A 23,075-nucleotide genomic window follows, 5' to 3' on the forward strand; every position below is an offset into this window, starting at 1 on the left:
GACGTTGTGTTGACTGTTCAATCTTTGTTTCAGCCAACAGCCCAGAGCAAGCGTTTTGTCTCATACCTGCGCTCTTCTTGAGCTGCGTGAAGCTGCCAAAGAATCAGTTTCTTGGTAGACAAAGTATCAAGTAAGTGGTGACTGGTTGACTATCCAGATGAAAGACAGCGGGGAAGCACGGGCAGCTTTGTAAATCTTTCTTATTCCCGCCTTCTTTGACAGTCATGGTTGGAAGGATCGAGTAACGCGTTGGCTCAAGAATAGGGCGATGACACTCAGTGATAAAATCCAAGTGAGAGTTCAAGGTCCTGACTGGATTCAGACAGTGTGATCGATAACTCCATCGTGTGGCTGGTGTCTGAAGTGGCTGAGCCTCAGACCTAGTATGCAGAGTGGAAACTGCCTGCCCCAGCTCTCATGCTGCAGGCTTGGCATCCAAGGCACCCCGCCGTAGCGCACTGACCCACAGGCAACAGCCCAGCGGCCTCGAAAGGAGTGACGCAGCCTGCTTCCACTTCCACTGGGACATGAATCGAATCATTCATAAAGGAACAATCAACACTCGCCTACTCTGACACGTGCTTTGACTTATACGCACTTCATCTCGTCTTCAACAACCACCGCACTACACACGATCGCCAGTGCTCAGCGTCAGAACCCCGTACCGAGCTCGACATACTTAGCGCTGTCCCGTTTCCCGCACTGCAGACGTCCCATCGACCGGTAATTTCGGTTCGACCCGCAACTACAACCAACGAGCTGAGGGTCCAAGTCTCTCACTTCCTGACGCCTCCCGATTGACTTCAACTCTCACATAACCAACAAAATACGCCATGCCACCTCCACCACCTCCTCCCCCTCCGCCGCCTCCGGGTATGGGGGGACCTCCGCCGCCGCCGCCCCCTCCCCCCGGAGCACTTCCAGGCCGACCACCTGCCGGTCTTCCTAATAGGGTGCGCCAAAAGAACACTTCCGGCCCCACGAGTCCGCAACAGAAGAGAAGTACTGACTAATTCATAGGGTGCTTTGCTCACAGATATCACCAAGGGAAGGGCGCTCAAGAAAGCAGTAACCAATGATCGATCGGCACCCATCATCGACGCAAAATCGGGCAGCGGACCAGGTCCATCTCCATTAGGGGGGGCTCCTCCTATTCCCGGCCTGCCCAAGGCTCCCGGAGGTCTTGCGCCTCCAGTACCCGGAAACCGTGCCCGTAGCAACAGCGATTTAGCCGACCGGAATCAAGGAGGATCAACGGGCATGGAGGCTGCGCCGCAGCTCGGAGGCCTTTTCGCTGGAGGCATGCCAAAGCTACGGAAGACGGGTGGTGGTGTAGATACGGGCGCCAACCGGGATTCATCATATCTTTCCGACCCGGAGTCGACATCTAGATCAGCCCCAAAGCCACCAACGGTCTCGGCCCCCCGCCCGCCTCCCGGCGCAGCCCCGGCGATTCCTGGACGACCATCAGCTCCTACTTTCCACCCCTCAATGGCCAACCTCAGGAAGACTGCGAGTTCGGCATCGTCAAAGCCGCCTCCGCCGCCAGTTGGCAAGAAACCGCCCCCCCCTCCGGGCTCCCGCAAGCCTTCTGCGGCTATCCACTCTTCGGCACCTCCTTCAGCTCCACCTCCACCACCCATGTCCGCACCTCCCCCGCCCTCATTTGGCGCTCCGGCACTTCCTCCGGCTCCTCCCCCGCCGCCTCCCTCAGCGGCCCCGCGACCACCACCGGCTCCATCACGTTCGCAGCCTCTTCCTCCACCACCTCCGCCGTCCTCGTCAACCAGCAACCTCTCCCAGAACATTGCCGTCCAAGCCGCCATCCGCGCCGCGAGCAGCGTCTCACCAGCAGCACCCCCTCCGCCACCTCCGCCCAGCGCTCCTCCTCGCTCTCCTCATTCGGCTCCCGCACCTCCTCCTCCACCGCCGCCATCCTCGGCACCAGCTCCTCCTTCGCTTTCCCACTCGCCCTCGACGAGATCGGCACGATCAGGCTCCGTCATCAAGTCTATGCTTGATCCTAGCAACTTCATCCTTACACCGAACGGTACAGGCGGAAACAAGTCCCCAAGTCCGGTGCATTCCGGTGGCGGCAGTACGAGGTACATCGTTCAGGATCCAAGGTGGAAGTTTGTGAGCGAGGATACGTTCCCGAAGCCTAGGGAGTTCATTGGCGGGCCGAGAAAGTATCGCGCGGGCAGGGGAAGCAGTGTGCCGTTGGATTTGAGCGCCTTGTAGGACCGGCACTTGGAGAAGAAATGGGATACTTAGATGAGATTGGGTTGGGTATGGATGGTTGTTGAGGGACTAAGCGAGTAGTAAGTGACAATGCGTAGGACGGGAGTTGAAAAAAGGAGGGACGTCAAAGTTGACTTCATCGCAAGGCGGTCAAGTTTCTTTTCATTGCGCAGATGCTACTTATCAGTTTTGTCGTGGCATCGACTTGCACAGACACTAGTTTGCATCCTTTTTCTACCTTCTTGCATATAGTATAATATATTATACATGCTAGCCTCATGGGCGGCAAATAGACTTGGATAACAACTTGAGTAACGCGTGTGTGTTTCGCCTGTGTCTTCTTCGTGTCTTTTTTAACTTACCCATCCACCACTACCCCCGAATGACTAAACAATTGCCAACCGAATTTGTGCAACTTTGATATAGAAGCATTATAGTTAGGGAGCCGAGCGGTCGTAGGAATAACCCGAATACGGATAGTCCAATACCGCTCGCTGTGGTTGGGAAAGGCCGTTATCAAACTGAGATAGGGATGACAATACATAATTTAGAAACATATCGGCTAGAATCAATTAGGAATGATTCTTCCATCCAGGAACTAACTACCCTAGAGGTTGGGTTCAAAGGTACATACAATAAAGACGCTTGGATGCGTGATAGAGTATAACCAAGGTGTAATGTAGGTACTGACCGTGATGTGTTCGGTTTATTCCTACTACCATTCGCCAAGTCAAGATCTGTGAGAGCAACTCGATAAGCCATCACGGAGTACATAGGTAGGTAGGTATATAGACTTGGGATGTGTGTGTATTGTGGATCTGCTGGCTCGGGATACTTCACAGATCCATGGTCGATATAAATTATGAGTACTTGTAGGTATGTAAGCATTATGTGAGCGCGCAGAATAAAAGCAAAGGTTTTTAGAACTGTGTTTGGAAGAAAAGTTTAGGTACAACAACAGGATGATGGGCGGGCCTCACTCAAGCTAAACCTGCAGCACATGTGGGTGGGTGGCTCTTTAGACTAGGTTGCAACTGAATTGAATTGAACTGAACTGAACTGAACTGAACCGGCCTAAATTTGACTAGACTATGTGGACAGAGCTGCAATAAAGAAAGAGAAGTTTAAGAAGAAAAAGGAGAACGTGGCGTATAAAACGAAATAAATGAAGTGGAAAAAAAAGTGGAGGTTGGTAAAAGCAGGATGGGGCTAAAAAGGACGGAGGTTGCTAGGAAGAAGAAGAAAAAAAAAAAAAGGGGGGGGGGGGGGGGAATGGGGAACGAGGAAGGTTCAAAGGGGTATAGCAAAGATGATGTTTCCCCCCAACGTGTAGAAATGTTATCCTCTGAAAAGATGAGAAGGAGTATATGTTGCGTGTTATGTGTGTTATAAATATCCGTTCATTGCGTGAAAATGCCTGCCGGGTCATTGTTGTTGGTGCTGGTGCTGGTGTTGTTTCTTGTATTGACCTCCAGTCCCTACCTAGCCAAGGGGGTATCAGGGACAAGGAAGTTCTTCATCCAACGTGAGAAGATGAAAGCGGCTTGAGTGTGACGTTGTGGTGGAGTGTTTGTTGTCAGGCGTGATGTGTGTGTGTCTGGACATTGTTGGCTTTTAGTATTCTTTCTTGGATATCGGGATAATATCGAAGAGTATGAGCAGAATGGTGGGAAGAGAGATACTCACCAGGGAGTGTGCTCACTCTCAGACCTGTCCTGACGACTCTCTCTGAATGTGATGGAGTCCACGCCCCCGGTGCCCCCATGGCTGGGGAGAGTGATGGGAGTGTCACTGTCCTGTTAATGAGATGATGTTCGTGTTCAGACTTGCTCGACGGTCTGAGACTGGAGATGGGAGTCTTTGCTTACCTTCGTCTCGTAAAAGGGGTCATTCTCCTCTGGATCATCCTCTCCATCTTTGGGAGGAGGTGGCGCGGTGGGAGGGGTGTTCTCAAGAGGAGTGTTCTCATAGTATGGGATTGATTCATGCTGGGTTGACTGGCTCATGTTGTTTCTCTTCTTGACTTGTTGAAAGCAAGTGATTCTCAGATGTATCAAAGATGATTCTGAAGGCTGGTGGTGATTCTGGAAGCCGATGCCGGTGTGACTAGTCATTATTCACTTCCCCATCTAATGCTACTCATATTTATACTTCAAGATATCACCAATTTTGAGCCTCAAGTACGTACACATCCTCACGAAGCGGGGCTCGCAAGTTTGATCATGAGAGCTGTCCATCTCTTTCGCCATAGCGCTCGCTTGTAGGTGTGCCGATGCATCACTGTTGTCTTGTTATTGGCAGTCTTCCGTTATTATGCTTTGCGACAACATCTCCGGAACACCATGATCCTCATGGTGGTTTGAACGAGTACGGCAACCACTTCCGCAGAGCCTCAAACCCATACCTCTCTCAGGGAGTTTGCGATCCCCCCGCATTCCGGCCACCCTTCTTCTTCTCATCTCTGCATGTACGCAACGTCTCAGTGGGTATGGAAGGGTGTCCAGAATCTTGGTTCTGCCCACACCATACGACGGTATGGTGTCAGTCGCCCGGCAAGCATTCCTACCCAAGCTCGGATCGCCGCTCCGCACTAAAGAGCGAATAGAAGACCGGCCAAGCAGACCTTCGATTCTCGAACACTATGTCGTGCAAGTCGTCCTGCATACAATTCCCCATCTTTGAGAGGTCCATGAGCGCAGAGCCGCAAGGTCGACGTGGCAGCAGAAGAGAGGATGCTATGAAACAGCCGAGTGGTGACTTAGGATTCGTGGAAGTGCGAGTGTCATCTTGCGAAAAAAGAGGTTATGTGTGTGGATTTGGGGATTCATAACTTGAAATACGGCAGCCCCGATATAGTCTGAGCGTCCACCAGAGCCCGTCTTAAGGTGTTGATTTTATCATTTCCGAAAAGGCGAACCAAGACCCAGGGGTTCAACGCATAGTCCAACGTCAGGTAACACTGATGAGCCTCGCCCCTTTTGCAGAACCACACTAGATCCGCTTGGAACCGTGTATTATTCGAAGCACATCGTGGAGTGAAAGATGTCGTTTCTAACGACCATCTGGTGGACAATTTGAGCCTTGCAAAAAGGTACCACTCGAGTCATCAACACAACTTCACCAAAGGGGTGTGGTTGAAAGGGGCAGTCGAAGGCACCCTCAGTGCTGGCCTCTGGGCTTTTGGCAAATTCTCCTCATCGTCAATCTTGGCGATAACTGCCGAAAGGGAAGTGGTCGACGATAGCTACCGGTTATGAAGCCCTCTCGTACCACCTCCAATGCGATAAGAGTGCTGACATACTTGAAGCTGGCCGTGACCCAGCCTTGTCTGATATCCGTTCTCGTCGCCGCTATTCGGGTTATTGCAGACTTGAGAAGCGAGAACGGGACCTTCTCCATTCAGAGCAGGAGATCGGAAACGGTTGCCACGTCAGAGTCGGCTTGAAGGACATACCGTTGACAGCTTCAATGATGCGCCTTGAGTGGCAGTTAGTTACACAGCTGCATAGAGCGTGGGGTAAGCTTAGCTCTATTAAAAAGACGTATATAGGAGGTAGGTGTTGTTATATGGTTGGAGTATGCTCTCCTGTACGGCATCAAAAGGGGTGGCCGGACACGGCTGTGGAGGTGGATGATACGTCGTGCTCTAGCGGTGAATGAACGGAATGGGTGTAGGATGGAGAATTATGAGTGATCGGGTTGTCATGGGGACTACGGAACGGCTCGAGAACGGGTACTTGGGTTCAATGAACCAGTGTCTCGCATTCGCTCCGAACGGTTGCACCGGCATTGGAGCTGAACGATTGCTTCTGTTCATCCAGTGAGGATCTCGTGGAAGCAGCGCCGTGAGTTGGATAGAAAGGCTGAGCTTGAGGAGAGAAAAAAATCATGATAATACTCCGGTATGGGATAGCAGATACCCAAGCAGCTGCTCAAGCTGAGAATGGAGTATCTTGCTGCGAGCTTGCATATGTCGGTTTCTGTTAGCAGAGCCCCATATAGCCAGCGGTAGTGATTGAAGGTTTGGTATTGGAAGTTTGAACCGAAGGGTCGGTAAAAGAGTGCGAGATGGAAGTGACCGTGGTTGTCAGGATCCCGATACGCAGGCGAAGTTGAAAGACGCTTAACAACCCACATGTGCTCGCGTGAGAGTCTGCATTCATTCTGTTGCATCGCAGTTGGCATTCCCGACCAAGCAGTCTTTTATGAGATGAACTGCTGTTGATCAACCTTGCCCAATGAGACTTACATCGGACGCACGGCGAGACCGGCTCGACAAGGGGAGCAGGAGAAGCACTCACGTCAATGCAAATCGCCAGCCTAGACAGGTTTTTGCATTCCTACTACATTCCTGTTTAACCCTCTACAGTGTAAGAGCCGACTTACGCCATACATCATATCAAATACATCGCTGAGTCGCGATGGTCGAACCGGGCAGACAACAGTCGTCAGACTCGAAATCGTTCGAAGGGACGAACTAGTTGTAGGTACGCGCCCGAACTCTGAGGAAGATAAGATGGCGAGAATGGAACTGAGCACCTGAAGGAGAGTCTTAAAAGTTTGTCGGCCGGATGCAGTGACGTCTGGCAAGTAGGTTGAAGTTCACTGCCTTATCGATTATGATAAGCCTAAAGCCAGGCTCGACCGGATAAAGCACGTCATTCGGGGTGACTTGTTAACTCTAGCGCAGTGTCCGATGGGCATGCGACCATCCCCGGATCAGCAAGCACAGCCAATCAGAAGCAGAGACGGCCCGACTTGCACGCCTGAAGGTCCAGTCGCAACTGACAGTTCTCCAGAGGATGGATCACGCTCTCCGCCGCTAAAACATCCATGGCTCAGCGCCCACCGGACCACAGCCCAGGCTGCCCAGGTGCCCTCTTTCCCCCAGCTGCCCGCTCGCTCAGACCACCTCACCTGGCACGGCAGGCTTCCCCCCATTCACACCCAGACCAAACACACCTTTCCCTGTTCGCGTACACAAAGAACACCTCAACAAAGCCTCCGTCCCCCAACAGCCGATACCGTCCCACGGCCAGTTTGTTGTCTGGTTTACAAGATTCATTCTTTTGTGTGCCTCTTTGCTTTACTTTAGATGCAGTTCCAGATAATACGTAACTATTCACGAGGTCCCTTCCGCCGTCCGCTTTGATATCACCCTCCGTACGTGCTCCGTGACCGGGCCTCTCTTCTTTCCAGATTGGCAACATCATTCCTCGCCCCCTTTAACGAAACCGCGTTCTTTCCTGTACTTTCCCGCGTCTGGAGGCGGGAGTCGTTGGTTCCCCTAGGACATCCTCCGGGGACTGTGGTTTGATCAAGTTCACCTTGTCGGTGAGCATTGCCCGAGTGGACTTTGCCTTGTTCACGTTCACGGTACCAACCTTGTCTACGTGTCCTGCCTCCGGAGTTCTGCTATGGCTTCCCCTGATCCTCAACGACGCCCAGTGGATGGCCGCCGTAACGATGGTAAGCTGGCTTCCAATATCTCCTGTAACCTACCACAACACGCGCTCACATCACTACTAGATTCCTGGGTCGAGATCACATCGCAACCATCGTCATCCTCGTTATCGTCGATAGGGGATGAGATAGTAACCACGGGCCTCCGGGTGGGCAATAACGCGTACCCTCGAAGACGGAGACGCTCCCAACAGCAAGCACCAATGCCTGCTTCCTTCATCGTCAGCCAACCGAATCCCCCCGCTGGGACGAGCAGCCAGGATGAATATGATGAAACCGAGAGCGAGGAGGACAGAGTCATGACTAGCTCGACGGAAGCGGTTCATCCGGCCGCCAGTTTGCCCCGTCAACAGACTGCTTTCCGAGGTGGTCTACCGGTGGACTCGGAGGACGACTCGGATGATGATGATGAGAATGCGACTGCTCTCGGCCGGCCAACCAACACGGCCCAGGGGGCCTTCAGGCCGCAGCCGAACGCCTTTTCTCACCCACCATCTTACATGATGCACCGCCACCATTCCGCCAGTCCATCTCACCCATACCATCCCACGCAATCCCGGCCATCCATGCCGACTCGTTCGCAAACGCGATCGCATCGCGCATCGCACAACTTCATGTCCCCAGCTCTACAAGCCGACAACGACGCCGCGCTTCGTGCTTCCCTCACCACCCTCTTGTCATGCGCTGCCGCCGCCCGTGGCCTTCCCAAGCGGGAAGAGGCAAGCCCGGGCCCTGCTGGTACCGGCGTAATGCCCAGTTCCCAGCCAATGGAGTTCCGTCTTGTGCCAGAGTCTGAACTCATGGCCGAAGGTCCTTCCGGAACCGGTTTGCCGCTCAACCAGACCAAGACGCGACAACCAGCCAGGACTGCTTCGAACTCCAGCGCGCCAAGCGCTCCGCGATCCGCCAGCTCTGGCCGGGAACAGCAACAGCAACAACAGCAGCAAGGTCTTGCCACAGCAGAAAGATGCAAGCGAGGAACCAACACCGCTCAGAGACCAGCGCGCACCTCGAAGAAGCGGAGGACCAGTTCCCCCTCGCCGGCAGGAGTGGTGTCAGACAACGACGCTGCCTCCCCCTTCTTCCTAAGCCCCACCATGTTGACATGGGTGGTCAGCGCCGGCGTGGTAGTTCTCGTGTCGGTCGTCGGGTTCGGCGCCGGCTACGTCATCGGGCGTGAAGTCGGCCGGCAGGAGAGCAGCAGTGCTCTGAGCCTGGCCTCTGCGGGATCAGCTGCGTCGAATGCCTCTTCGAGTTGCGGCCAGGAGTTTGTGCGGTCTACGACGAGCGGAACGCTCAAGAGGTTTAGGTGGGGCTCGGTTGGGAGGAGTGTCGTTGCTTGAACAGCGCAATGGAGAAATGAATCAATGAATGAAGCCTGCACCGTATCGGCCATACAGAACGAAGTGGGGGCTCTGTGTAGCGTATCTTGATGCGGTGCGTGGGCAGACGCCGGGGACGCATTACGAGTTTGATGAGTGGCATGTTTATCATCGGCTTCAAAGCAAGATGAAACAGGAGGGAAAACAGAACTCCTGGTCGGCTAGCCGACATGCTATTGCACAACACAGGCTTCATGGATACCATTGACTGAAGCAGCAACGGCAATGGTAATGTAATGGTAACTGGCTGCTACCAACTACGACTACGGCAGGAATCAGATCCGCCATATATTCGATTAACGTCATGGAACCACATACGTTAGAACAATTTTCCAGGAACCATGTGGGAAGCATGTGTGACGAAAGACGATCTCGAAAGGAAACAACTTCCAACAGAACTCCGGGAAATAAGGGAAGACAAATCGCATACGGATCATACCTCGGATATCTGGGCAACACAGGGACAGCCACACACATACACGCATTATCTAACATTCTTAGTTCTCTCATTTCTTCTGTTCTTTCCACGTTTATTTTTCTTTCTATTTTCGGGATACGGTTTTGGTTACCTGGTTTGGCTTTTGGTTTAGATTCTTTTTCTCTTCCAACGAGTTGCCATCATCATCATCCTTGTGCCTGTCTGTTTGGGTTTGTTGGGAAAGGGGAGTTTGGGTTGCGTGGTTTTGGTTTTAGCTTAGCTTGAGGATTGAGATAGGATACTTGGAGAAATGAGGTTCGATGAGTTCAACTCGAGATTTGCTTCGTGACACTTGAGGAGTCTATCGCAGTCAACTGTGACTATGGTAAAGCACATGTTGAATGGTGGTCAAAGTGTTTGAGAACAAGCAGCTTCAAGATCCTGCCAACGTACACAACTCTACGCCTCAAAGCATCACACCACTAAGATATCACCAAGTCACATCAATGGAACAACCAAAGTTACTGAACAATACTTCTTTCTTGCTACTTCTAGTCCGTTGGGACTTGGGTATATGAAACAGGGGGAAGAGTATCAGATTACTTACCGGGCAATGTTCGTTAGAAGGATCACCCGTGTTCTGTACCGTTACGCCGTCGATGATGTATCGTAAAAAAGTGCAAATGCTAATATGAGAAAAAAAGAAAAGACCCGAAACCCATTTTTAAGTGCCCCCCAGGTGACCCCGTGATTGTACCGGAAAAATCCCAAACCAACTTTTGGATGCCCTCTTTAGAAACCCCTCAGGAAGAAGCAATGACAAATGTGCGGAAAAGAACAGGAAACGATGAACCACCCCCGAAACACAGACTGGATAAGGCTGTATGGAACACATGTTTGTGCATGTGCAAAGTACAGGTCCTCGCTTTCCCCGTTCTTCCGTTTTGTCAGCTAAAGCCCACAAGAGCCCACGAGCCCACAGAGTAAAGTAACTTGGAACCCATCAGTGTTCTGGTATGCATCGAATCCAAAGTGCAGACGACCGCGAAAGGGTCATGGAACCAGCCAACAAGCCCACCGGCAGAGGTCTTCTTTCTCTTGATGAGAGAAAGGACAGACGTGCCATGTACGAACGAGCTGTCAAAGAGCTACCAGCTCACCACCATCTTCAAGCCCTCAGGTATCGCTATACTTCCTGCCATGCAGCAGAGAAGCAATTTATCTCTCAAAAAGCCCACGATCTCCCACGAAGGAGACACTGTAAGATTTCAAAAGCCGACTACCCACTAAGCCCTCCAGTGCGAATCTGTGTTTCAATGCCCTCAGGTTATGGTATCACATTCCCCAATGTGTGCGGGAATCCCACTTGACCACTTTAAAAGGTGGTCTTCTTGCCCTGGAAGCCACCACGGCTACCACCGAAACCACCACGTCCGCCACCGCGGCCACCACCACGGCCACCGAAGTCACCGCGGCCACCGCGACCACCGCCACGGCCACCGAAACCACCACGGCCACCGCCACGGCCACCACCGCGGCCGCCACCGAAGCCACCACCACCGCCACCGTTGTTGTCACGGGGCTTGGCGTAGTCAAGACGGACGGGACGACCCTGGAGGTCGGAGCCGTTCAGCTGATCGAAAGCGTTCTTGGCATCCTCAACGGAGTTGAAGGTAACATAGGCGAAGCCCTTGGGACGGCCGGACTCCCTAGAAGAAGACAGTTAGGACTCTGCTCGGCAGGGATACAAAAAGATAGGAAGGGATACTCACTGGTCGGTAGGGATACGGAGGCTGGCAACGGAGGCAACCGAGTTGAAGAAGTCGGAGACGGCAGACTCGTCAGCGGAGAAGGGCATGTTGCCGACGAAGAGGGTATCGGACTCGGGGCTGATGGTGTCGCCGTGCTTGGCAGCGCGGTTGGCGGCCTTGTCCTGGGGCTTGTTGCCGGCATCCTTGCCAGCGAAGTCGAGACGCATCTCACGGCCCTCAAGAAGAGCACCGCTCTTGGCATCATAAGCCTTCTGCGCCTGCTCGTTGGTGGCAAAGTCGACGTAGCCGAAACCGCGCGAGCGGCCGGACTCACGGTCAGTGACGACGCGAGCGCTCTTGGCACCCTCGCAGTCCTCGAACTCAGCCAAAAGGATGGCATCATCGATACCCCAGCCGAGGTTACCAACCCAGAGGGTGCTCTTGTCGTCGGCAACCTCCTCGGTCTTGGCCTTCTTGGGAGCCTCCTCCTCCTCGGAGGACTCCTCAGCCTTGCGCTTCTTGGAAGGCTCCTCGGCCTCGGACTTCTCCTCAGACTCGGAAGAGTCAGAGTCGGAATCGGAGTCGTCAGAGTCGCTCTCCTCCTCATCGTCGGACTGAACACATGTGGGTTAGCAAATGTGTATAGTAAGAATGGGAAGTTATGTTATACTCACGCTCTCCTTCTTCTCCTCCTTGACGGCGGGCTTCTCCTCCTCGGACTCGGAGTCGTCAGAGTCAGAGTCGGAAGACTCAGCCTTCTTGGTCTCCTTCTTGGCGGCAGGAGCGTCGGTCATCTCCTCATCGGAAGACTCCTCGTCGCTGGACTCCTCCTCGGAAGACTCAGACTCGGACTCCTCCTCGGAAGAGGACTCCTCCTTCTTGGACTTCTTGGAGGGCTTCTCAGCCTTGGTGGCCTTGACGGGCTTAGCAGCCTTGACGGGCTCGGCCTTGGTGACCTTGGTGGCCTTGGTGGCCTTGACGGAATCCTTCTTGCCCATGATAGCGGTTGATGTGAAGTAATGTGATGAAGTGATGAAGGATGAAGATGATGAATGAGAGAAAGGATGCGTCCGAAGAAAAGAAATTTCGGTGGGAAGGCTGCTGTTTAAATGGGGGAGCAGAGGGTGGCGGGTACCGTAAAATCTCTGGCTGATCAACCTCCGGCAGAAAAAATCGTTATCACGTTTGGATATGGGACTTTTTAGTGGAGCAGGGGACCTGGGGTAGTGGAGGGTGGAGGTTACGCGAAGGCGGTGGCCGCGGTGGGTGGGTGTTGTGAAAATTCCCATGCCTGCCACGGCCCACGACCCCAGTCAATTGCAACTTCGCTGCATGGTGCCAGAGACGAACCGTATTTGGGCTAGCGCGCCCCTGCCTGCCTGGTTTCCCAGGTGTTCACCCCACACCGTAAAGCTCGAGCCACCATACGACCGGGGCACCGTTTGGAGCTTGGAGATGCGCCGTGTTGGTTGCAACGGCATCATCGACGAGACGAAGAAGTGTTGGACGATAAGCTGCGTCCCTTTCTCTACAAGCTTAATTGACGACAACCGTACTTTCGGTCTTCTCTCGCGAGTCGCCCACGTCTAGCAGCAATGCCTACTCCCGAATCGGCGGCCTTCCTGGCCAAGAAGCCCACCGTCCCGCCTACTTTCGACGGCGTCGACTACAATGATACGAAGCGCCTGAAGCAGGCCCAGGATGCCATCATCCGCGAGCAATGGGTCCGAGTTATGATGGGTCGCCTGGTGCGGGAGGAGTTGTCCAAGTGCTACTACAAGGAGGGCGTGAACCATCTGGAGAAGTGCGGACATCTGAGAGGTGGGTACAAGAGTGCTTCGCATCTCCCGTGGTTCTCCTTTGGCGGCAGAACCATTCAGGAATTGCATGCGATCAGACATGCGGTGGTGCTTTCCCTTCTCTTGCTGACTTAATTCTGGCGCAGAACGTTACCTCCAGCTACTCTCCGAAAACCGTGTCCAGGGTTATCTTTTCGAGCAGCAGAACCATTTCGCGAACCAGCCAAAGCAATGATTTCTCCACCAGCATTCTGAGAACGGACCGGAGGGTACAAACTGGAGCTGATTTGGGGCTGGAATGATATGGGCAGCGAGAGTTTGCAGGGCAGTGCGCTCGAGAACCGGAGAGCGAGTCAGTCATGGTCGAACCAGGAAGGGGCCCCATATCATCGCGGACCACCCTTTCAGACATCCGGCCTCAGCAACCCCCAGAGAGTGCTCGGGCCCTTTTATGAGACTTACGAGCGGGCATGTAAATATTTACACTACAGCAGAACTCGGCAACAACAGACACACGGAGGACTAGAGGAATACAGGACTCAATTTGGCCTCCATTTTTTGCAGATAGGTTGTCTGTACAGCTCGCAGGTCTGGACTATACATTGCTTATGACAGCCCTGGGAACCCTGCTGCAGCGGTTCCTGTCCAATATCAAAATTGCCCAAATGCTATTTTCCACCCGCCGTAGAAATTTTTAGCTCCCGTCCCACCCCTCCAATTCGTCGCGCGCAACCCGTGTCCGTCTCCCCAGGCCGAGCGAAAGCCACTCCGGCCGGTGTTCCTTTTTACATCCGCATCCGTGAAAGTGAGCGAGTCGTCCGCCCACCGATCCGATCTGTCTTTGGTGTGTTTCCCCGCCGCCGACCGCCGACAATTTCCACACACATACTCCGATCCCTCCCCCGGGAAAATCGCCATGATCTGCCGAACGTGTTTGCGCCGGGCTTCCGGCTTCGCCAGCCCTGCCGCTGCCGCCGTCACCAGGCCCATGGTTGTCGCTACTTCGCGCGCCGCCTTCAGCACCACTTTCAGCGTGCGCACTCCTCCCGCAGCGACCCCCGCCGCCGCCGCACCAGCAACTTCCACAGCCGAGGCCGGCCTCGCACCAGTACCAGGAGCCGCGACGACAGAACAACCCAAGGCGTCGATCTCGTCCTGCCCGGCAGGCACCAAGCTTAACGGTCTCAACTATTTCAAGAACAAGGCGGATCCCGTAGCGCTGCCAGACGAGGAGTACCCAGAGTGGCTCTGGAGGTGCTTGGAGGTGCAGAAGAAGACGGACGATGCTGCTGATGCGGACGCCGGTGATGAGTTCTGTATGTTGCCAACCTACCTACCTACCTTTCTTTTCCCTTCCTCCCCCCGACCAATCCAGCCAGCCCCTTCCACAACCCATCCAGAGACAGACCCTTCCTCCCATATCTCCCTCCCTTGAGTAACAAACCAAACCAACCCAAACTAACACACAACCCCCCTCCTTCCACAGCCAAATCCAAGAAACAGCGTCGCCTAGCCATGAAGCGCGCGCGCGCCCAAGAGGCCAAGCTGCTCGCCTCGGGCGACCTCGAGGCCCTGGCGCCCAAGATCCCGCTACAGAAGCAGTCGGTCAACCTTCCTGGAGCTGTGAACGCGGGCGTGGCGGACGCGGTGGTGGCGGACGAGAAGCGGGAGGAGCTGCGCAAGGCGATGCGCAAGGAGCGCAAGGCTAAGATTAAGGAGAGTAACTACCTTAAGGCTATGTAAGCGTGAGCAGTTCAAGGGGTTCTGCTGGTGGTGGTTTGAGAGGACAAGGGACGAGGGAGGAGGAGGAGGAGGAGGAGGAGGAGGAGGAGGAGGAGGAAGCACAGAAGGGGTACGTGGATGGACAGCAAGAGCAGCAGCAGCGGCAGCGGCAGCAGCGGCAGAAGCAGAGTTGGTGTGGTGGGCTCTTGTGTTGTACTAATATCCAAACCATCAAAGAACGGATTCCTGGCATGGCTACGGGCACGGAGAAGGAAATGGGAAAAGGTGTCGAGTGTTAAGAAAACTATATACGGCTTTGGGACGGTGGAGGGGTTTAGACGTCTGGAGTGGACAGGCAGAGAGCCATCCTCTGTGCTTCAACCCAAAAATGAATTGTACAAATACATGTGATAAGCGACAATAGACGTGGAAGTTACCCAAAGAAAGTCAATGTGAGATGCTTCGTAATTCTAATTCTCATATTGTGTTGCTCGCTAAGCAGCAGTAGCTATAATGCCTAACAAATGCTGTGTGTTGTTGTGCCATTCGGTGGGCATTCTAATCTTGTGCTATTCACTGACTGCCAATTCTTTTGGCTAGTATGATATGATATAGCCATACGATAATCCTTTCCAGATAGATTCCAGGTCCATAACAGCTTGGTTCAGCTATCCCCTTCAATCCTCCTCGGACACCTCGCCGATCGAAGACTGCTTCAGCTTGATCTCCGACTTGATGTTCTTTATGCTGCCTTCCAGACGTTTCTTCATGATAATGCTCGTTGCCTTGGACAGCTGCTCCTCGTACGAGGCCAGCTGCTTCCTCAGGGTGGCAATCTCAGCCTTGACTCCCGCCACCTCGTCATGGCGCTCTTCATCGCCGTCATCGTCCATGTCACCCTCATCATCCTCGTCGTCTTCATCTGATTCGTCCTCCTCGCTGACTGCTTCGGCCGCACTCTCCTCTGTTTGTGCAGCGGTAGGCGTACCCGTGTTGGCGGTGGGGGGTGTGGGAAGATCCATTCCGCCGCCCAACGCCGTGGGCGTGGCAGCGCCAAAGTCCATGGCGTCCATTGCTTCGGCGGGCGTATCTGCCGCGTTTTCGAATTCTGCCTCGAGATCGTCGAAGAGGTTGTCGTCGTCTTGGTTGTGCATATTTGCGTCACCGAAATAGTCGTCTTGTTGGTCCTCTTCACCTCCCATGCCTCCGTCTTCGTCCCCGTACTCGTGATCGGACTCGAGCGCAGCGGTATTTCCTTGCCCGCCCTCTGCCAGAAGTTCGTACCTGGAGCTGAGGGCTTCTCTGTCTGCTGCCAGCAACCGCTCGACCTCGGCTTCCTTGTTCTGGATTTCTAGTTTGCTGAGGCGCTTTCTGAACCTCCGGTTTCGTGCATCATGCATCGGCGGGGTGATACCATGGGGCCACCTATGGCCATGCTCGACAGCCTTTGGTAGAGGAACCGACTTGGCTTCTGCCTCGTCCTTGACCTTAGCAAAGACTAGGATCATCTGGCAAATGTCGGCTGACTTAACCATTGACTTCTTGTCCCACGTCTTCATGCCCTCCGTGATTGTGGGTAGATCGACCAGAATGGCGGCGTACGGTTGTCCTTGAATGACAAACATAACTCGTCGTCCTTCTTCGTCGAGAAACTTCATTGTAACATCGGCGCCACCCTGATGTTTAGGAACGCCCACTTTCTTTTCAGCCACGGCTTTCCGGAGATAGTCGCAGTGCTCGCCAGGCATCATGCGCAAAATCAGCTGCTCTTCGATTACCGGGTCGACTTCCCTATCATCGGCCTCCGAATCGTAGCCCTCCCCTAGCGGTCGCGTCGGTATCCGACCCTGCGGTTTTAAGCGAACCTTAGTAGCCAGAAGCGGAGTTTGAATCGGGGTTGTGGCCGAAGGTGCCTTGATCGTGATCTTCTTGGGCCTTGGCTCTCCCCCAATCCCATTCGCTGTCGGACCGTCCTCCGCCTCGCTCTCTTCCCTTGGTCTCTTTCTAGTCGCCGCGTTCAAGAAGACTTTATTTGCCGTCTTGGGCTTGGACATAAATATGTTGGGAGCAGCAGAGCTTACTGTTGATATCCGTGGTAGTGTCGGCTGGGATGAAGTATTGGAAATCGACGGCGGTCTCGGCCCGGCTGGCGTTGGTGGTTGTGAGGATGTGCCCTTGACGTTGAGCTTGATCTTGCGTGGGCCCTGCGAGCCCCCGGGTGTCTGAGGAGGTGGCGAAGCGGCAGAGAGGTTATGGCCAGGACCAGGTGTAACTGCCGGTGATCCCGTCCTGACTGCTTGAGACGAGCCATTGGATTGAGTGTTGATTTTGAGCGTCAAGGTCCGCTTGACTGGCCCTGGTGGGTCCATGTTTGCTGTTTGTCGTTGCGCGAGGCGCTCTGGTGATCCGTTTCGGAGCTTTGCTGCGGCGTCTTGAGGTCGTGCGACTTTGGAAACGTTGAGAAATAGGTGAAGCGAATGATCCTGAGAGCACTGGGAGCAAATGCCCAATCGCTAATGGCGTAGTATGGCTAATCGGCGTCGAACTAGGCGGGAGGCACCGGCGCGAGGTTAGGTATTAAACCGGTCGTGACTGAACAATGATGGAGCTGTCGAGGTTCGGTGAGGGCGAATTGATGACGGACAGGCGCGCTGCCCCTTTGTTGCTGCCGTGGGATATGAGTTGAATGAGTCCGAGGTATGCTCTTTGGCGGTCTTTGGCGGGCGCAAGCGGGAGGTTTCTTGGTGGGGAGGACTGGAGGAAAGTGAGGCGCGCTTCCAGTGCAGCTATCAAAGCCGCTGTTGCGACAAGCGCGTTCTGAAAGTGGAAATGATGCAACGAAGGTCAGCGAAATGTTTAAAGTGGGTGGGCACCTTTGGCTAAAGTCCGCGGTCGCACGGTCCAAATCGGAGCTTGGCTTTGAGACTCCACTGGCTCCTCAGCGGCGACCCGGATAATCCGACTGTGTTCGATTCCAATCCGACTGTGTGGAACATGTCCGACCAATGGCAGAGTCATGTTCTCTTTGCGTCGGGCCGCCCAAGAGGTTAGGGTTAGGCGTTAGGGTTAGTTCCGGGGGTGCAGGGGGCCGGTGAGAGGCCCCCGCGTGAGAATGTGTCTTTGGCGTTGCGAATGGTCCCCGCGTGAGAATGTGTTTTGCGTTGCGAAGGAGTGTTCATTTGGACGTTGTTGTCGCGATGTTTGAGTGTTGCGATATTTAAGTGTCGCGATGTTCGAGTGCGCATTTGGGTGATGGCATTTGGTGATGATTGCACGCCCAAAAACGATAGATGCCAAGCTTGGGGTCTTGGCTGTCTCTGGCGGCGAGTTTGTATGGCCCCACACAGTCGGATTGGAATGGGACACAGTCGGAATATCCGGGTCGCTCAGCGGCAGCCCTGGCAATGGTGGGGTACAATAGGAACGTGCTGTTGGGATGGAGTGTCCAACTGTTCCAGAACATCCTGGTGTACTTCGACTTGACATGTGCTCTTCTGAACATCATAACCCAATTCTAAGCCACTGGCCCAAGTGGGAAGAAAGATTTGCCATTGTCAAAAAGGGGTTTATCCCTCGATAACCTATTCAACCTCTTATTTGAATAGAGCTGCACGACACTGTGACGATGTGGAGCTAATGCCCCCTCAGTTTCACTCGCCAAGAGCCTCATGAATTCTCTTTGCCATTCTACTTTTCATCTAATCTTTCTTTTCCCTATTGTCGATCATACTCTCAATAACCAAATGTCTCTTGGCACATATTGGCTCACTGTTACTTGTGACTTCAAGGTTACACAGTGACTTTTACCTCCGGCGAGCGTTGAAGGGACCCAGTGCCAAGAACCGTAACGATACCCGCCCCACTAGAGCTGCATGCCGCAACCTGAACTCCCTCAACGAGACCCGATATGGAAAACCCACCTCGTCGCCCGCGATTGAATTAAAGGAAACCAATTTCCATCTGTCGCCAGCAACGCGTTGCTATCGCCACGGAGTATTTTCTCGGTATATATGATCAGCCTCTGGCTCTGACTACTAATTACCGTTACTGCATCGACAATCAAAAGACCCGAAACATCGAAGACAGTGTCTCGACAACGAACAACAAGTGCACGAGGCCAGGCGCGGATGGTAGATCTGGAGCGCGCCCATTCACCTACCTCTTCGATTGCTATTATATCCAGCCAGCCCGGGTTTTCGTTTCTAGACGAGAACATTTCAAAACGACATTTCTCGAGCAACGCGACGCCATCCTCCAACATCATAGCTGAAACCGATTGCCTCTCGCCAACATGACACCCCCACCATACCTCTACCACGCCCTCCTCCGGCCATCGATTCTCCAGATCCTCCGCGCAGCCGGCTACCACGGCGCCCGCACCTCGGTGCTCGACTCAGTAACGGACATGGCCGCCCGCTACCTGGACGCGCTCTGTCGCCTCACAGCCGCCTTCGCCGCTAACAACAACGAAGAGTCCGAGACGGGCGAGCTGGTACCAACAATAGTCGACGTGCGCATGGCTCTGCAGCAGATCGGCGCTCTGCTGCCCGAGAAGTCGGAACTCGAACAGCTGTACAACGGCGTGGAAGATACCCGGGGGGTGGACGCGTTTGTCGCGTGGGCGGCGGGTCCGGTCAACAAGGAGATCAAGAGGATAGCGCTCGACAGTAGTGATGAGGCGACGGATTATCTCAATGGTGAGTTTATCTCCATCTTCTATACAACAAGCAAGGTCAGCTCGGCTAACAAAACCCTTAATTTCTAGCTCTCAAACTAAAACACAGCAAAAACGACGACGACTCCCGCTACACGGGCTCGCTCCTCGGCAAATGCATCGAACACGGCAACGTCGAAGTGGAAGGCGGCAAATACCACAGCATCTCGGTATGGGAGGAGAAGATGAAGGAAGCCGCGCGACGACCGACACCACAACCACAACCCCAAGAGAACGAGCCGGAGGGCATCAACGGCGACAGGGAAGATTCACGCCCGCCCAGTTCCGGGCTGAGCTCGATTGGCGACCAGAGCATAGCCGACCCTATGGACTTGGAATGAGCGAGTACACTGGGGTCCTGAGGTTTGGCTGAGACTTGGGTCCTTCGCCTGAGGTGGAAGGACCTGAAATTGTGCCCGGCTTGTCGATGCCGACATTATGAGGCGGCAGGCGAACGCCGGTAGACTGTTGACGTATGTGGCAGTATGGACCAGCAGATGGGGTTCTCACGCTGCGCTCACGGTGGAAAGAGGCAGACTGGAGAATGGAAAGGGCGAAGGTGAATCCAAACATTTCATTCCTGTTGGGTTTTAGCGGTTTCAAAAAAGCATAGCGATGGCGTTCTGGATACTCAGACGAAGCACATAAACAAAATTTCTGGTGGGGAGTGGCTTGCGTTGTATCATATCCTGCTGCGGGCAATGTCAGCTTGTGGCAAGGGGAGCAATTTTATACCCAGGATGGATGATAGGGCATCAGTTGGAAGACTGTATTGTGTTGTTATATATGACATGGAACGGACAGGTCAATAAACAGAGTTGACCACCATATCGGTCCTTGACGAGTACCACCAAGAATACAACTCAAGTGAATTACACGGTATGATTAAACAGATGGTTTGTGTTTGAGGGTTCAAAGCATTATGTCGTTCTTGTCAGCGCAGTGTTCTGTTGTTAAAGATTAACATACATCATGGGTATCACTCTTCAAACAGATGAATGCCTGACTCCTTAAGTACGCAGCAAGACCAAATCAAGCCTCTTAATAGATGTGACAAATGAAACGACCTGATATTTGTATGCACAGATGCGTGTGTGTGGTTAGAATAATTTACCAGAACCCAATGAGATAGATGCCAACCCGTAATAACAAAAGGAAACGAAAAAAAAATTAACAGGAGAAAAAGGTCAGTCAGCCCTATGCCTCTGATCCGCCGACCGCCCCCTCCCTCTCGTGGCAGGCGAATCCGGGCTCCGCTTGACCGCATCCCCATCAGCAGTGAAAAGCGTTTTCGCTACAGCGCCATCAAGAAGACCCCTGCCCTCGTCCTCGACATCCTCACCCTCTCCGTCTCTCTCACTGCTGCTGCTTCCGCTTCCACTCCTGCTTCCGCTGCGGCTGGTAGAAGCAGAAGATGAAGACCCGCTGCCACTGCCGCCGCCGGCCATGTGGGCCATGTGAACGTTATTCTGCGCATCCTGACGCATCTTGGAGATCTTTAGGTAGTTGTACGTGGTAATGGCGGCCAAGGTGACGAGCAAGCCCATAACGTTAATGACAGTCATGGTGTCGCCAAAGACGATGGCCGCGGCCGAGATGGTGACTGCCTCCTTGAAGATGCCGGCAATGGAGAGGGTGACGACCGAGGTACGCTTCAGCAGAGCGAACTCGGACGCGGTCATCAGGAAGGCGATGGTTCCGGGGAAGAGGATGAGCAAGGGCGCCATGAGCATGCCGTGCTCCTCGGCGATGATCTTCAAGCCGGCGAACAAGGCGGAGAACCCTTCCACGGGAATGGCGATGATCATCAGGCTGAGGAACATGACGGGGGCGAGGAAGAAGATGCTGGAGAACGGGTTGGACGTGGCCGGGTTGCGGAGAAGCAGGATCTGGGTCAGACCCCAGCGGAAGCCGGAGAAGAAGGAGGCCGAGATGACGAGCAGGAAGCCGCCCAGTTTGAACTCGACCTCGCCAGCGACCATCATTACGACGCCGAAGGTCATGGTCGCGATGATGGCTACTAGGCGCCAGGTGGGTGATTCGAGCCGGAAGAGGAAGGCGAAGAGGAGGACGAAGGCTAGCGAGGAGGATTTACACATGGCTGCGAAGAGTGGTTAGCAACGGGTACCGTCGTAACACGAGTGGTACAAGGGCTTCGGCAGAGCAACTTACTGTAAAAGGTGAGGGTGATGAACTGTAACGAAGCATTGCCCAGCCCGATATCGAGGCCGGTCGCCAATCCGCAGGGACCAATCCTGGTGAGGTAGAACCACTTGGTCATAACGGGCCGTTCCGGTTCATGCCTCGACTGGCCCAGATCCGACTTGTGCCCATTTGTTGGTCGTAACGAGGGAAAGAAGAACAAAACAATGGATGCCAAGGAGAACTGCACGAGCATGTGTGTGGCGGTAGTAAATAACGGGAATCGGAAATTGAGCTTCTTTGGGTCAAACATCCACTTGTTATACTGGTGATAGTGGGAAAGGTTAGCCTCTGTCCGGTCACAACAAGCAGAGAAGGGGTGTTTGCTTACCAAGGATATGCTTAATGAGAAGAAGTACCAGAGGAGAATCAGTGTCACGTTGATGACAGCATTCTTAAGCACCGCCCTGTCCGCCTCCAGCTTCTCTGCTTCCGAGATTCTGTCCCTCGCTATCCTCTGGTCAAGTCGGGTGTTGCGACTTCTCTTGGCGCTCTTCCTCCGTCTCTCCGCACCTGTTAAGCCGGCCTCTTCGTCGATATGGAGGTCCTCGTCCGACAAGTCGTCATCGCTGAGTCCGTCATGGCGTCCCGCAACTTCCTGTACCCTTGTATCCTCCCCAACCAACTTGGACTCGTCTGAATCAATTCCCTTCCCTGCTGATGATCGTGGCCGAGGAGATCGGTGTCTGCTGCTGCTGGATGCGCCAACGGGATTCATAAGACTGCTTCTCCGGCGCCGGTGGCCGCCCCCTGCTCCGCTGATGGGAGCCATTTCGATATCGAGAGGGTCCGAGTTCAGATCTGACGTTGCGTATGTGTGTTTACCAGCGTCGTCGTCCGCACATATCGCTAGATCAAATTGTTGTTTATATTTAAGGGTCGAGGTCGCAGTTGTAGTAGTACCCGAGACGGTGTCAACGGTAACGTGTGGGTCTTCTTCTCCGCTGATGTCGAGATTGTAGGACCCTGTACCTGTGCGTCGTGCAGACACTGTGGGTGTCGCGTGTCCACTTGCGCCTGCGGTGCCGATGCCGCTTGTGAAGGCTGAGGATGTTCCTGGGAGGGCGTGTGGGGTGTTATCGCCGGTTGGTGATGGGGATGAGGCAGAGGTTGTGTCTAGGGAGAGCACGGAGAGCGTCGTCGGTGATGTTCCTTTTTTGGTGGGAGAAGACATGATATTTCAACGAGATGGACAGAAGATGCATAATTAGGGGCAGGGGATTTCAATTGGCTCTTGGTACACGGTGCGACTAGACGTTTGAGAAGTTGGAGCGGTCCCTTGCTAGCCTCTGTAGCATATCGAGATGGACTACTTGGCGAGGCCAGATGAGCGGTGGAGTGGTAGAAGATCGCGGCAGTCATTGGCTTTGCACCCCAGTTTCA

The 23,075-nt window shown here is 53.9% G+C and overlaps 9 protein-coding genes across 9 annotated transcripts; 5 read left to right on the top strand and 4 right to left on the bottom strand.

The window, feature by feature from the left end:
* Window positions 1-487: 487 nt before the first annotated feature.
* Window positions 488-2,547, top strand: B0H65DRAFT_449827 (WASP-interacting protein-like protein vrp1p). Its single transcript, XM_062825975.1, has 2 exons — window positions 488-953; window positions 1,021-2,547. Exons 1-2 carry the CDS (start codon window positions 834-836, stop codon window positions 2,239-2,241), a joined length of 1,341 nt encoding a protein of 446 aa, XP_062686198.1. The 5' UTR covers window positions 488-833; the 3' UTR covers window positions 2,242-2,547.
* A 1,376-nt stretch (window positions 2,548-3,923) lies between these two features.
* B0H65DRAFT_584566 (uncharacterized protein) lies at window positions 3,924-4,355 on the bottom strand (the record flags this gene model as incomplete). The annotated part of the gene is made up of 2 exons (XM_062830901.1): window positions 3,924-4,037; window positions 4,110-4,355. 2 exons carry the CDS (start codon window positions 4,353-4,355, stop codon window positions 3,924-3,926), a joined length of 360 nt encoding a protein of 119 aa, XP_062686199.1.
* Window positions 4,356-7,556: 3,201 nt separating this feature from the next.
* B0H65DRAFT_26111 (uncharacterized protein) lies at window positions 7,557-9,219 on the top strand. The gene has a single exon (XM_062822614.1). The coding sequence runs from the start codon at window positions 7,659-7,661 to the stop codon at window positions 9,045-9,047; it is 1,389 nt and encodes a 462-aa protein (XP_062686200.1). The 5' UTR covers window positions 7,557-7,658; the 3' UTR covers window positions 9,048-9,219.
* A 1,660-nt stretch (window positions 9,220-10,879) lies between these two features.
* Window positions 10,880-12,516, bottom strand: B0H65DRAFT_584568 (uncharacterized protein; the record flags this gene model as incomplete). Its single annotated transcript, XM_062830902.1, has 3 exons — window positions 11,930-12,516; window positions 11,277-11,869; window positions 10,880-11,213 (listed from the first exon to the last, which is right to left on the bottom strand). The coding sequence occupies exons 1-3, from the start codon at window positions 12,251-12,253 to the stop codon at window positions 10,880-10,882; spliced, it is 1,251 nt and encodes a 416-aa protein (XP_062686201.1). The 5' UTR covers window positions 12,254-12,516.
* A 118-nt stretch (window positions 12,517-12,634) lies between these two features.
* Window positions 12,635-13,765, top strand: B0H65DRAFT_449838 (NADH-ubiquinone oxidoreductase 12 kDa subunit, mitochondrial). Its single transcript, XM_062825976.1, has 2 exons — window positions 12,635-13,076; window positions 13,201-13,765. Exons 1-2 carry the CDS (start codon window positions 12,851-12,853, stop codon window positions 13,287-13,289), a joined length of 315 nt encoding a protein of 104 aa, XP_062686202.1. The 5' UTR covers window positions 12,635-12,850; the 3' UTR covers window positions 13,290-13,765.
* On the top strand, window positions 13,766-14,878 carry B0H65DRAFT_449839 (mitochondrial ribosomal protein L37-domain-containing protein). The gene is made up of 2 exons (XM_062825977.1): window positions 13,766-14,370; window positions 14,541-14,878. The coding sequence occupies exons 1-2, from the start codon at window positions 13,971-13,973 to the stop codon at window positions 14,795-14,797; spliced, it is 657 nt and encodes a 218-aa protein (XP_062686203.1). The 5' UTR covers window positions 13,766-13,970; the 3' UTR covers window positions 14,798-14,878.
* Window positions 14,879-15,234: 356 nt separating this feature from the next.
* Window positions 15,235-17,388, bottom strand: B0H65DRAFT_26153 (TAFII55 protein conserved region-domain-containing protein). Its single transcript, XM_062822623.1, has one exon. The coding sequence runs from the start codon at window positions 17,143-17,145 to the stop codon at window positions 15,454-15,456; it is 1,692 nt and encodes a 563-aa protein (XP_062686204.1). The 5' UTR covers window positions 17,146-17,388; the 3' UTR covers window positions 15,235-15,453.
* A 1,370-nt stretch (window positions 17,389-18,758) lies between these two features.
* B0H65DRAFT_26168 (uncharacterized protein) lies at window positions 18,759-20,150 on the top strand. Its single transcript, XM_062822627.1, has 2 exons — window positions 18,759-19,473; window positions 19,542-20,150. Exons 1-2 carry the CDS (start codon window positions 19,068-19,070, stop codon window positions 19,829-19,831), a joined length of 696 nt encoding a protein of 231 aa, XP_062686205.1. The 5' UTR covers window positions 18,759-19,067; the 3' UTR covers window positions 19,832-20,150.
* Window positions 20,151-20,345: 195 nt separating this feature from the next.
* On the bottom strand, window positions 20,346-23,018 carry B0H65DRAFT_26162 (TPT-domain-containing protein). Its single transcript, XM_062822625.1, has 3 exons — window positions 22,024-23,018; window positions 21,663-21,957; window positions 20,346-21,591 (listed from the first exon to the last, which is right to left on the bottom strand). The coding sequence occupies exons 1-3, from the start codon at window positions 22,864-22,866 to the stop codon at window positions 20,678-20,680; spliced, it is 2,052 nt and encodes a 683-aa protein (XP_062686206.1). The 5' UTR covers window positions 22,867-23,018; the 3' UTR covers window positions 20,346-20,677.
* Window positions 23,019-23,075: the final 57 nt, after the last annotated feature.

The sequence above is a fragment of the Neurospora tetraspora genome (assembly GCF_033439725.1).
Source record: "Neurospora tetraspora strain CBS 560.94 chromosome Unknown B0H65scaffold_1, whole genome shotgun sequence".
NCBI lineage: Eukaryota > Fungi > Ascomycota > Sordariomycetes > Sordariales > Sordariaceae > Neurospora > Neurospora tetraspora.

Excerpts from the sequence above, each read along its gene's own strand:
- B0H65DRAFT_449827 (XM_062825975.1), top strand. The coding sequence starts at position 834 with ATGCCACCTCCACCACCTCCTCCCCCTCCGCCGCCTCCGGGTATGGGG. Across the intron at positions 954-1,020 it reads CTGCCGGTCTTCCTAATAGG|GGTGCTTTGCTCACAGATAT; the intron begins GTGCGCCAAAAG and ends ACTAATTCATAG.
- B0H65DRAFT_26111 (XM_062822614.1), top strand. The coding sequence starts at position 7,659 with ATGGCTTCCCCTGATCCTCAACGACGCCCAGTGGATGGCCGCCGTAAC.
- B0H65DRAFT_449838 (XM_062825976.1), top strand. The coding sequence starts at position 12,851 with ATGCCTACTCCCGAATCGGCGGCCTTCCTGGCCAAGAAGCCCACCGTC. Across the intron at positions 13,077-13,200 it reads GAAGTGCGGACATCTGAGAG|AACGTTACCTCCAGCTACTC; the intron begins GTGGGTACAAGA and ends ATTCTGGCGCAG.
- B0H65DRAFT_449839 (XM_062825977.1), top strand. The coding sequence starts at position 13,971 with ATGATCTGCCGAACGTGTTTGCGCCGGGCTTCCGGCTTCGCCAGCCCT. Across the intron at positions 14,371-14,540 it reads GGACGCCGGTGATGAGTTCT|CCAAATCCAAGAAACAGCGT; the intron begins GTATGTTGCCAA and ends CTCCTTCCACAG.
- B0H65DRAFT_26153 (XM_062822623.1), bottom strand. The coding sequence starts at position 17,145 with ATGGACCCACCAGGGCCAGTCAAGCGGACCTTGACGCTCAAAATCAAC.
- B0H65DRAFT_26168 (XM_062822627.1), top strand. The coding sequence starts at position 19,068 with ATGACACCCCCACCATACCTCTACCACGCCCTCCTCCGGCCATCGATT. Across the intron at positions 19,474-19,541 it reads GGCGACGGATTATCTCAATG|CTCTCAAACTAAAACACAGC; the intron begins GTGAGTTTATCT and ends CTTAATTTCTAG.
- B0H65DRAFT_26162 (XM_062822625.1), bottom strand. The coding sequence starts at position 22,866 with ATGTCTTCTCCCACCAAAAAAGGAACATCACCGACGACGCTCTCCGTG. Across the intron at positions 21,958-22,023 it reads TCTCATTAAGCATATCCTTG|TATAACAAGTGGATGTTTGA; the intron begins GTAAGCAAACAC and ends CACTATCACCAG. Across the intron at positions 21,592-21,662 it reads CATCACCCTCACCTTTTACA|CCATGTGTAAATCCTCCTCG; the intron begins GTAAGTTGCTCT and ends CACTCTTCGCAG.